The sequence below is a fragment of the Hemitrygon akajei genome, chromosome 4, assembly GCF_048418815.1.
Source record: "Hemitrygon akajei chromosome 4, sHemAka1.3, whole genome shotgun sequence".
NCBI lineage: Eukaryota > Metazoa > Chordata > Chondrichthyes > Myliobatiformes > Dasyatidae > Hemitrygon > Hemitrygon akajei.
The window spans coordinates 185,785,395-185,798,191 of record NC_133127.1 but is presented as its reverse complement, the minus strand read 5'-3'; the positions used below and the strand labels follow the sequence as shown (position 1 = coordinate 185,798,191).

At 45.2% G+C, this 12,797-nt stretch overlaps 1 protein-coding gene across 3 annotated transcripts in view; it reads left to right on the top strand.

The window, feature by feature from the left end:
• LOC140727036 (uncharacterized) overlaps positions 1 to 12,797 on the top strand; it is an 85,714-nt gene that overhangs the window by 53,063 nt on the left and 19,854 nt on the right. For 2 of the 3 annotated variants that reach the window (XM_073044208.1, XM_073044206.1), the window contains 3 exons: positions 174 to 230; positions 4,205 to 4,264; positions 5,032 to 5,088. In XM_073044208.1, the coding sequence (XP_072900309.1) occupies positions 174 to 230; positions 4,205 to 4,264; positions 5,032 to 5,088 (174 nt within the window). The remainder of the gene's footprint in view (positions 1 to 173; positions 231 to 4,204; positions 4,265 to 5,031; positions 5,089 to 12,797) is intronic. The other variant, XM_073044207.1, reaches the window with a different exon arrangement.

Sequence of the window (12,797 nt, the reverse complement as noted above, 5' to 3'; positions counted from 1 at the left end):
TACCCCATTTCACTCCCAAAACATGCACAAAATTCTGGAGAAACTCAGCAGTTCAGGCAGCATCTATGGAAAGGAATAAAGAGTCGATGTTTCAGGTCAAGGTCCTTCAATAGGAATCACGGAAGAAAGTTTTATGAAGCAAGTTGAAGTAATTATAAATTCTTCCTTTCCAGATGCTGATGGATTTGATCTTAGAGATGCTCTTGATGACAATCATGTTAAACAAACAGGTCTGTATTGTTTTATTTGAATAATCTGATTCATCTGTTTTGCAGAAAGTGGATTGGTGATTTGATTTAGAGTTGTGGAATAGGAGATTGTTCTGCCATTTTTATATCCCAACCTCCAAAGTTCAAAGTAAATTCATTATCAAATTATGTATACCATAGTCAACCTTGAGATTCATTTCTCTGCAGGAAGACAAAGAATCCAGGAGAAAGAAAGTAGACACATACACACGTAACAAAGACCTCAAAAACATCTAACCTTCAAAAGAGGACAAATTGCCTAAATAATAATAAAAGTTAACAAATAATACATAGAATGTAAGCTGCAGATTCCCTGACGGAGAGCCCACAGTCTGTGGAGTCAGTTCAGCGCTGAGGTGATTGAAGCCATCCACACCAGTACAGTTGCCCCATGGTTGTAGGGCAACGACTGCTCCGAACCTGGTGCTGTGGGACCTAAGACTCCGTCACCCCCCTTCCCGGTGGTAGTAGTGAGAAGTGAGGGAGACGGGTCCAATGCAAGCAGACGGGATGGGCTCAGGTAGGCGATCTTGGCTGACACAGAGCAGCCAAAACTGGTTTGTTTTCCGCTCTCGGACCTCGACGCTTTAATGTTGCTTGACGTCCGGCCTGGCAATGGTCAACCTTCGTCCACTTCAAAGTGCCATACCTGCATTCCTGGGAGTCAATTTCACTAAATCTTTCAGGAGATTGTAAAATCACTTGTTCATTTAGACCAGGGGTGGCCAACCTTTTACATTTCATGCGTCAATTTTTTCCACGCACAAGTTCTATAGTAACATATTTTTACAAGAACTGAATGAGGGTACGAGAGTTGTATGGCGCACCTGAAATCGTGAGTGAAAAAATTGACGCATGGAATGTAAAAGGTTGGCCACCCCTGATTTAACTTTTAAAAGTAAGTTAAAAGGAGATTACAGCCTGCTGATTGGGGTTCGTTCAGAAGTACATCTAATAGTTTTCTGAGCTGCCCACAAAATGTCGCTCAGTATCACCAGTGCCGCCATGGATTCTAATGTCCAGCTGTGTTCTCTGCAGAACACAAGTCATCAAATACACATCCAAGTAGATGTGATGAAGGGCTCATTCAGGTAGTAAATTCTTGACCCCCTACTATCGTTAGAATAACAAAAGCCTTTCCTGAACCCATTTTTTACATTGACCTTCCCTGTTTTTTAACCCCTCTATCAAGTTATTTCCTGCTTATTCTCTCCTGGCCACAGATAATTTTATTCAGCTCATCAGGTGCAACACTTATTCCACATCCAGTAGACACAAAAATAGATGAGCTGATGTTTAATTTCTGTGCTGTCTGTGGGATGTATTCTGTAACAAAGATACTAATATATTGACTTGTGTGTTCAATTTAAGTTCATAAGAACATAAGAAACAGGAGCAGGAGTCGGCCATCTGGCCCATCGAGCCTGCTCTGCTATTCAATAAGATCATGGCTGATCTGGCCATGGACTCATCTCCACCTACCTGCCTTTTCCCATAACCCTCATTTCCACTACTATGCAAAAATCTGTCCAAGTTCACACTCGGCGGTTGATAAACACTGGAATTCTTGGTAAAACCTGCATTAGAAATGCAAGAATTTTAATTAATTTTTGTGTACTTTCAATTATGTGAAGCTTCTATTTATGCAGCAAATCGGAAAAGCATTGTCTTGTCTGATAAAAGTCTGCTGAAATTGTGACCTAGCCCAATTTTGGTCTCCAAATTTGAGGAAGGAGATTCTTGCTATTGAGGGAGTACAGTGTAGGTTCACGAGGATAATTCCCTGAATGGTGGGACTGTCATATGTTGAAAGATTGGAGTGACTGGGCTTGTATACACTGGAATTTAGAAGGATGCGAGGGGATCTGATTGAAGCATATAAGATTATTAAGGGATTGGACATGCTAGAGGCAGGAAACATGTTCCTGATGTTGGGGGAGTCCAGAACCAGAGACCAAATTTAAGAATAAGGGGTAGACCATTTAGAACAGAGTTGAGGAAAAACTTTTACACCCAGAGAGTTGTGGATCTATGGAATGCTGTGCCTCAGAAGGCAGTGGAGGCCAATTCTCTGGATGCTTTCAAGAAAGATTTAGATGGAGCTCTTAAAGATAGTGGAGTCAAGGGATATGGGGAGAAGGCAGGAACGGGGTACTGATTGTGGATGATCAGCTATGATTACATTGAATAGCAATGCTGGCTCGAGGGGCCAAACTCCTACTCCTGCACCTATTGTCTATTGTCTATGTGTGCGTCTACCTCGATGACATCCTCATCTTCTCTAAGAATCCCCAGGACTATATCTCTTCAGTAATTCCTCGAAAACCAGCAGTACTGCAAGTTAGAAAATGCAGTTCTATGCCCCAGTCATCTCCTTCCTGAGTTATGTCCTTTCACCCCACGGTATAACTATGGACCCACAGAAAGTGTGCACCGTGGTTGAATAGCCATGACTGTACACTCTCAAGCAGCTAGAACGCTTTTTGGGCTCCTCCAACTTCTACCGCCATTTCATCAGAAACTATAGCCTAATTGCTGCTCCTGTCACCTCCCTCACCAAGTCACCTACCTCAAGCATAACTTGCTTTGCTCTTGAGGAGCTCAAGTGGTGCTTCACCACCTCTCCTATTCTCCACCATATAAGCCCTTCCAGACCTTTTATGGTAGAGGTGGATGCATCTGACGTGGGCAGCAGGTCCATCCTCTCCCAGCGAGGAGTGGTTAGAAAGACACAACTTTGTGCCTTCTCCTCACACAAGTTCAAATTTGCATAGCACCGTCATGGAATAGAAAACGAACAGCTCCTTGCTATAAAATGGGCCTTTGAATGATGGAGACTTTGACAACGGGAAGCACTGATCCCTTTCTGACCTGTACTGACCACCAAAACCTATTATCCCTATAACAGGATCTACTCTGGGTTGAGCTGTGCCTCAATATACACACTTCCTCTAACATGGTATGTCATCCTTTTGAAGCACTTCATGGCGACCAAACCCCATTGTCCATTGCAGAGGAACCCATGGTGGAGGTCCCGACCACCAGGACTGTGGTTCGCTGTTACCAGAATACTTGGTGGAGAGAATGAAGGGCCATCCTAGCTGCCAACAACCGGCAACCGGGCTGGGGAATGTGTCTGGCTGTCCAACTGAGATCTGTTCCTGCAAGATCTCGTCCTGGTCCCTTCGAGATCACCCATTGCATCAATCCAGTAAGTTACCAGCTCCTGCTGACACCTCAGAGTCTGCACAGGACCCTCTGCTACAGCCGGCCTCTGACTGCCCAGGATGATCTGATGAAGGGTCTCGGCCCGAAATGTCATCCGTTTACTCTTTTCCATAGATGCTGCCTGGCCTGATGAGTTCCTCCAGCATTTTGTGTGTGTTGCGTAGATCTGCAGATTTTCTCCTGTTTGTGCCAGGATGATCTGGATGGGTCCAGTGAAACTCAGCGATGAACAATGGATCCAAGTTGCAACTGGATGGTACCCAAAACCTCTCCTCTGGGCCATACCCTTCCCAGTGGACCAGATACTACCTCGCCCATGGCACCATGAATCCAGCAACCGATAAACTGCATACATTGGACCACCTTCCGCCATCCTAGGATCTTAAGGTGCAGGCTCAGGTGGGTTGAGTGGCCCATAGGTAACGGGCTTGTGGCAGGACACGGGGAAGGTAGGTGTGATCCTGAGGGGCAGTGGCAGCTGGTTCGCTTTCGAGGAGCTCAAGGGACGCTTCAGTTCCGCTCTAGTTCGCGTTTGTCTTTCCTGGAGAAAAGGACTGTGTACATTTACCTTATCTATACCCCTCCTTAAGATATTATACACCTCTATAAAGTCATCCCTCAGTTACCTTTGGTGCAAGGAATAGAGTCCTAGCCTATCAAACCTCAACCTGTAACTGATGCCCTTGAGTTCAAATGTATGCAAGTAACTACTACCATTCACCTTTCAGGTAATGACGATGGATTTGATCTTAACGATGCTCTCCGAGGTGATACAGCTGAGCCTCCAGGTATGTATTGATAAAGAATATCTGCGTATGTTGGATTGCGAATTGCTCATTAATGCTTTTTTTTGGTGGTGGTGCTAAATGTACAAGAAGTCAATAACCAGCTGATGGAGGGTTTGTTCCAAAGCTTTCATATCTGCTGTTGGGAGAGGGAGGGGACTCTGTGGCCTGATGGAGAGGGGTGTTTGGGATGGACTATTGTGAAAATCACAGCCTACACACCTCAGAAAAGGTTTATTAAGCAGATCAGAAAAAAAAACTACCTGATTTGCATGTGTGTGACAAGAAAGAAAAGCAAAGAATTGTTTAAAATAGTTTATGGAGTAGGATTGGAAAAGGACAAGGCTTATGTGAAATATAAATCCACGCAGAGACTAGATGGGCCAAATGGTTTGTAATCCCATTGACCCCTCTCTCTCAACAGCAGTTTCAATCCCATTTTTTCTCCACAGCCCTGTTTCAATCCCCAAATGAATCCCACTGCCTGACCCTCTCCAATAATCCTGAATGTCTCCAAACTAACTCCACTGCCCTGCACTCTCCTAGTAGCCCCATATCAGTCCCCAAACTGATCCCACTGCCCAATCTCTCCCCCGCTACCCCATTTCACTCCCAAAACATGCACAAAATTCTGGAGAAACTCAGCAGTTCAGGCAGCATCTATGGAAAGGAATAAAGAGTCGATGTTTCAGGTCAAGGTCCTTCAATAGGAATCACGGAAGAAAGTTTTATGAAGCAAGTTGAAGTAATTATAAATTCTTCCTTTCCAGATGCTGATGGATTTGATCTTAGAGATGCTCTTGATGACAATCATGTTAAACAAACAGGTCTGTATTGTTTTATTTGAATAATCTGATTCATCTGTTTTGCAGAAAGTGGATTGGTGATTTGATTTAGAGTTGTGGAATAGGAGATTGTTCTGCCATTTTTATATCCCAACCTCCAAAGTTCAAAGTAAATTCATTATCAAATTATGTATACCATAGTCAACCTTGAGATTCATTTCTCTGCAGGAAGACAAAGAATCCAGGAGAAAGAAAGTAGACACATACACACGTAACAAAGACCTCAAAAACATCTAACCTTCAAAAGAGGACAAATTGCCTAAATAATAATAAAAGTTAACAAATAATACATAGAATGTAAGCTGCAGATTCCCTGACGGAGAGCCCACAGTCTGTGGAGTCAGTTCAGCGCTGAGGTGATTGAAGCCATCCACACCAGTACAGTTGCCCCATGGTTGTAGGGCAACGACTGCTCCGAACCTGGTGCTGTGGGACCTAAGACTCCGTCACCCCCCTTCCCGGTGGTAGTAGTGAGAAGTGAGGGAGACGGGTCCAATGCAAGCAGACGGGATGGGCTCAGGTAGGCGATCTTGGCTGACACAGAGCAGCCAAAACTGGTTTGTTTTCCGCTCTCGGACCTCGACGCTTTAATGTTGCTTGACGTCCGGCCTGGCAATGGTCAACCTTCGTCCACTTCAAAGTGCCATACCTGCATTCCTGGGAGTCAATTTCACTAAATCTTTCAGGAGATTGTAAAATCACTTGTTCATTTAGACCAGGGGTGGCCAACCTTTTACATTTCATGCGTCAATTTTTTCCACGCACAAGTTCTATAGTAACATATTTTTACAAGAACTGAATGAGGGTACGAGAGTTGTATGGCGCACCTGAAATCGTGAGTGAAAAAATTGACGCATGGAATGTAAAAGGTTGGCCACCCCTGATTTAACTTTTAAAAGTAAGTTAAAAGGAGATTACAGCCTGCTGATTGGGGTTCGTTCAGAAGTACATCTAATAGTTTTCTGAGCTGCCCACAAAATGTCGCTCAGTATCACCAGTGCCGCCATGGATTCTAATGTCCAGCTGTGTTCTCTGCAGAACACAAGTCATCAAATACACATCCAAGTAGATGTGATGAAGGGCTCATTCAGGTAGTAAATTCTTGACCCCCTACTATCGTTAGAATAACAAAAGCCTTTCCTGAACCCATTTTTTACATTGACCTTCCCTGTTTTTTAACCCCTCTATCAAGTTATTTCCTGCTTATTCTCTCCTGGCCACAGATAATTTTATTCAGCTCATCAGGTGCAACACTTATTCCACATCCAGTAGACACAAAAATAGATGAGCTGATGTTTAATTTCTGTGCTGTCTGTGGGATGTATTCTGTAACAAAGATACTAATATATTGACTTGTGTGTTCAATTTAAGTTCATAAGAACATAAGAAACAGGAGCAGGAGTCGGCCATCTGGCCCATCGAGCCTGCTCTGCTATTCAATAAGATCATGGCTGATCTGGCCATGGACTCATCTCCACCTACCTGCCTTTTCCCATAACCCTCATTTCCACTACTATGCAAAAATCTGTCCAAGTTCACACTCGGCGGTTGATAAACACTGGAATTCTTGGTAAAACCTGCATTAGAAATGCAAGAATTTTAATTAATTTTTGTGTACTTTCAATTATGTGAAGCTTCTATTTATGCAGCAAATCGGAAAAGCATTGTCTTGTCTGATAAAAGTCTGCTGAAATTGTGACCTAGCCCAATTTTGGTCTCCAAATTTGAGGAAGGAGATTCTTGCTATTGAGGGAGTACAGTGTAGGTTCACGAGGATAATTCCCTGAATGGTGGGACTGTCATATGTTGAAAGATTGGAGTGACTGGGCTTGTATACACTGGAATTTAGAAGGATGCGAGGGGATCTGATTGAAGCATATAAGATTATTAAGGGATTGGACATGCTAGAGGCAGGAAACATGTTCCTGATGTTGGGGGAGTCCAGAACCAGAGACCAAATTTAAGAATAAGGGGTAGACCATTTAGAACAGAGTTGAGGAAAAACTTTTACACCCAGAGAGTTGTGGATCTATGGAATGCTGTGCCTCAGAAGGCAGTGGAGGCCAATTCTCTGGATGCTTTCAAGAAAGATTTAGATGGAGCTCTTAAAGATAGTGGAGTCAAGGGATATGGGGAGAAGGCAGGAACGGGGTACTGATTGTGGATGATCAGCTATGATTACATTGAATAGCAATGCTGGCTCGAGGGGCCAAACTCCTACTCCTGCACCTATTGTCTATTGTCTATGTGTGCGTCTACCTCGATGACATCCTCATCTTCTCTAAGAATCCCCAGGACTATATCTCTTCAGCAATTCCTCGAAAACCAGCAGTACTGCAAGTTAGAAAATGCAGTTCTATGCCCCACTACTATGCAAAAATCTGTCCAAGTTCACACTCGGCGGTTGATAAACACTGGAATTCTTGGTAAAACCTGCATTAGAAATGCAAGAATTTTAATTAATTTTTGTGTACTTTAAATTATGTGAAGCTTCTATTTATGCAGCAAATCGGAAAAGCATTGTCTTGTCTGATAAAAGTCTGCTGAAATTGTGTCACAGAATCAAATAGCATCTATTTGACTTCACACGTGCAGGGACCTGATCTGGAACTATTAAACCCAATCATTTCTATCATACACATGGTGGCCTCTTTATCAGGTACCTCCTGAGCCTTAATACTGTCACTGAGTGTATGTCCGTAGTCTTCTGCTGCTGTAGCCCAGCCACTTCAAAGTTCAACTTGTGCATTCAGAGATGCATTTCTGCACAGCATTGTTGTAAAATGTGGTCTCTTGTGTTACTGTCACCTTCCTGTTAGCTAGAACCAGTGTGGTCGTTCTCCTCCGACCTCTCTCATTAGCAATCCACAAAATTATTGCTCACTGAATGTTTTTTCTTGCACCATTCTCTGTAAACTCTAGAGTAGTGGTCACCAACCCATCAATCGCGATCGACTGGTCAATCTTTGAGACTTTCCCAGTAGATCCCGAAAAAAAACATAAATACTGTTGAGAGATTGTTTCCGGGTTGCGGGGTTTTAGTTCCATTCTTTCTGCCCAGTGCGCATGAGTATAGCTCCCCCGCACTACACAGTGTACTTCAGTGGTCCCCAACCACCGGGCCGCGAGGTAACCATATGAGTTAGTTGCACCTTTCCTCAGTCCCTGTCACGGCCACTGTTGAACTTGAACCCACACGAGATCATCGGTTACCTAAATGCAGTGACACCCTCGCGCGGCCTGCGAGAACCGCCGATGCTACTGGCCCGGAGCGCAGACAGATGGGCGCCGCCTCTGAACCTGTTTACAACACCGAATGTTCGTGGGGAACCCGGTGCTAAAATATTCGCAGACGACCTAATTCGGGCTCAGGGTTTCGCAAGTATCAGAGCAGCTACCTCGCTGCGATCTGCTGAAACAAACTTTTGTCGGCCGATAGATCCTACAAGGGGGTGCGGGTGCGGGCCTGTCACTCTCCTCACTCAGTTGGTCGAGGAGAGCCCCCCCGTCCCGTCGGCCAGTCCGCAAGAATATCCTCAATATTAAACCTGTCTGCGGTGCAAAAAAGGGTGGGTATTCCTGGTGTTTATGTATTATTTCTTCTTCCGGGTTGCGGGGTTTTACTTCCGGTCTTTTCCGCCCCAGTGCGCATGCGTGGAACTAATCGACGTGGGGTCGATCTCGCCTTTCACTAAGGCCGAGGTAGGGGATTTTGGGCTTAAAAAGGTTGCTGACCACTACTCTAGAGACAGCTATGCATGAAAATCCCAGGAGATTAGCAGTTTCTGAGATACTTAAACCTCCAACACTTAGATCAGGGTCACTTACATCACATTTCTTCCCCTCCAACAAGTTGTTTCCTGCTTACTCGTTCTAGGCCACAGATAATTTTATTCGACTTACTGTGTGCGATATCTATTCCACAGTAGAGACTAAAATAGATGAGCTGATCATTTATCTCTCTGCTGTTTGTGGGGTGTACTCTGTGCCAAAGGTGCTCATGTGGCTTGTCTGTGGTTGGAGGCCCACTTGTGTGTGTGGGTGGAAGAGGGTTTAACTGTCCATTGGCTGTGTATTGTTTTGCTAAGCATTATGGATATGCTATATCAGCACCTTAATCGGTGATATTTATGGGCTACCTCCAGCACCTCCTCAGATTGTGTTGGTTGTTAGTGCAAATAATACATTTCACTGTATGCTTTGATGTACATGAGTACAGGAATTGAGATGTCATATGAGGCCTGACTTGGAGTACTGTGTGCAGTTTTCATCACCTATACACTGGACACCTTCCAAATTTGTTTCAGGGAGAGGAAGGGGGTTCCGTTGCCTGATGGAGTGGGGTGTTTGGGATGGAAAACAAAACACCGTGTACACCTCAGAAAAGGTTTATTAACCAGACCAGAATAAGATAAAACTATCTGGATTCCATGTGTGTGACTAAAATGAAACACACAGAAAAATAAGTTTATGAAGAGCGATTGGAACAGGACAAGGCTTACATGGATTTTGAACTGACTATGGGTGAAATTTCCCTAATCTTTTCCCACAGCCATGTGAGCTTCCAAACTAATCCCACTGTCTCACTCTCTCCCCACAGCCCTGTGTCAGTCTCCAAACTAATCCCACTGCCTCACTCTCTTCCCACAGCCCGGTATCAGTCCCCAAACTAATCTCTCAACCCCACACTCTCCTTCCATGGCCCAGTATTGGTCTCCAAACTAAATCGCAGGAGATGAGCAGTTTCTGAGATACTCAAGCCACCCCATCTAGCACCAACAATCATTCCATAGACAGATTTCTCCCCCATTCTGATGTTTGGTTTGATCAACAACCGAACCTCTTGACCATGTCTGCATGTTTTTATGCAATGAGCTGTTGCCTCATGATTGGCTGATTAAATATTTGCCCCAATCTCCCACCACCCAATCAAGAATAGGGTTCCTCTTGTCCTCACCTACCACCCCACCAGCCTCTGTGTCCAGCACATAATTCTCCAGAACTTCCACCATCTCCAATGCGATCCCACCACCAAACTCCATCACCCCCCTCGCCCCCCCACACTTTCTGCTTTCCCTATGCGACTCTTGTCCATTCATCCCTCCCCACTGATCTCCCTCCTGGAACTTATCCTTGCAAGTGGAACAAGTGCTACACCTGCCCCTACTCCTCCTCCCTCACTACCATTCAGGGCCCCAAACAATCCTTCCAGGTGAGGTGATACTTCACCTGTGAGTCTGTTGGTGTCACCTCCTGTGCCTGGTGCTGCTGGTATGGCCTCCTGTATATTGGTGAGACCTGACGTAGCTTGGGAGACGGCTTTGCCGAGCACCTACGCTCTGTCTACCGGAAAAAGCAGGACCTCCTAGAGGCCACCCATTTTAATTCCACTTCTCATTCCCCTTCCGATATGTCAATCCATGGCCTCCTCTTCTGTTGCGATGAGACCACACTCAGGTTGGCGAAACAACACCTTATATTCTGTCTGGGCAGCCTCCAACCCGATGGCTTGAACGTCGATTTCTCGAACTACTGGTAATGGCCCATCCCCCCTCCTTCACCAGTCCCCATCCCCTTTACCTTCTCTCAGCTTATCTCCTTGCCCACCCATCACCTCCCTCTGGTGCTCCTCCCTCCTCTTTTCTTTCTTCCATGGCCTTCTGTCCTCACCTATCAGACTCTCCCCTTCTCCAGCCCTGTATCTCTTTCACCAATTAACTTCCCAGCTCTTTACTTCATCTCTCCCCTTCCCGGTTTCACCCATCACCTTGTATTTCTCTCTTCCCTCCCCCACCTTTTAAATCTTCTCCTCAGCTACTTTTTCTCCAGTCCGGCTGAAGGGTCTCAGCCTGAAACATCGACTGTACTCTTTTCCATTGATGCTGCCTGGCCTGCTGAGTTCCTCCAGCATTTTGTGTGGGTTGCTCCGATTCCCAGCATCTGCAGATTCTCTCTTGTTTGTGATTAAATATTTGCATTTACAAGCAGGTGTATAGAAACATAGAAAACATAGAAACATAGAAAATAGGTGCAGGAGTAGGCCATTCGGCCCTTTGAGCCTGCACCGCCATTCAGTATGATCATAGCTGATCATCCAACTCAGAACCCTGTACCTGCTTTCTCTCCATACCCCCGATCCCTTTAGCCAGAAGGGCCTATAGATGCACCTAATGAAGTGGCTCCTGAGTGTATATGTTGATGTACAATTGGAGTCTGTCAGGTCACTGTGGGAGCATTTAGTTAGCCAAGAAACATCACTGAATTTGGAAGAAAAACCTTTTTGTTCACAGTGTTGATCTTGCATTATGAACAATAGCCACAATTATCTGGATGGATCTCAGCTTGGTATGACAACTGCAAGATATTGTAGAGACTTGTGCACACAACCCGGTCCATCATAACACCAACCTTCCCTCCATGGACTCTGCATTTCTGCTGCCTCAGAAAAGCAACATATCCAAAGACTCCTCCCACCCAGATCATTCTCTCTTCACCCCTGTTGGATCTGTTTATTTTCTGATCCTTATGGTTTTTCCGGGAATCAGGAATGACGAACGGTTTTAATTCCAGGATTTCAGTTTACTCAAGTGTACAAACAAACATACAAATACTAAGCAAACTAAATAAGGAGCTGAGAAAGAATGCCAAGATGGCACCTCTCAAAAATCTATCACTTTTATGGATAAGGTGAGACATTCCTTAGATAGGAATAAACTAATTACTAGGCTACATAATTAAAACAGTTACATCACATGGGTAATGTCCTAATACATAGCCAATGAAAAATAAGAAAGGCGATAAACCGTTAGTACAGTCTGCGCTCACCCCATCCTCCCGCCACCCCACTAGGGATAGGGTTCCTCTTGTCCTCACCTACCACCCCACCAGCCTCCATGTCCAACATATAATTCTCCATAACTTCTGCCACCTCCAACAAGATCCCACCATCAAACACATCTTTCCCTCCCTCCCCCCCCCCCCACTTTCTGCTTTCTGCAGGGATCGCTCCCTACGTGACTCCCTTGTCCATTCGTCCCCCCCATCCCTTCCCACCGATCTCCCTCCTGGCACTTATCCTTGTTTGCAGAACAAGTGCTACATCTGCCCTTACACTTCCTCCCTCACCACTATTCAGGGCCCCAGACAGTCCTTCCAGGTGAGGCAACACTTCAACTGTGAGTCAGCTAGTGTGATATACTGCGTCCGGTGCTCCCGATGCGGCCTTTTATATATTGGTGAGACCCAGCACAGACTGGGAGACCGTTTTGCTGAACGTCTACACTCTGTCTGCCAGAGAAAGCAGGATCTCCCAGTGGCCACACATTTTAATTCTACATCCCATTCCCATTCTGATATGTCTATCCATGGCCTCCTCTACTGTCAAGATGAAGCCACGCTCAGGTTGGAGGAACAACACCTTATATACTGGCTGGTTAGCCTCCAACCTGATGGTATGAACATTGATTTCTCTAACTTCTGTTAATGCCCCTACTCCCCTTCTTACCCCAACCCTTTTTTTTCTCTTTCTCTTTTGCTCTCACAATCACTCCTTGCCTGCTCCCCATCTCCCTCTGGTGTTCCCCTCCCCCTTTCTTTCTCCCTAGGCCTCCCGTCCCATGATCCTTTCCATTTTCCAGCTGTGTATCACCTTTTGCCAATCACCTTTCCAGCTCTTAGATTCATCCCACCCC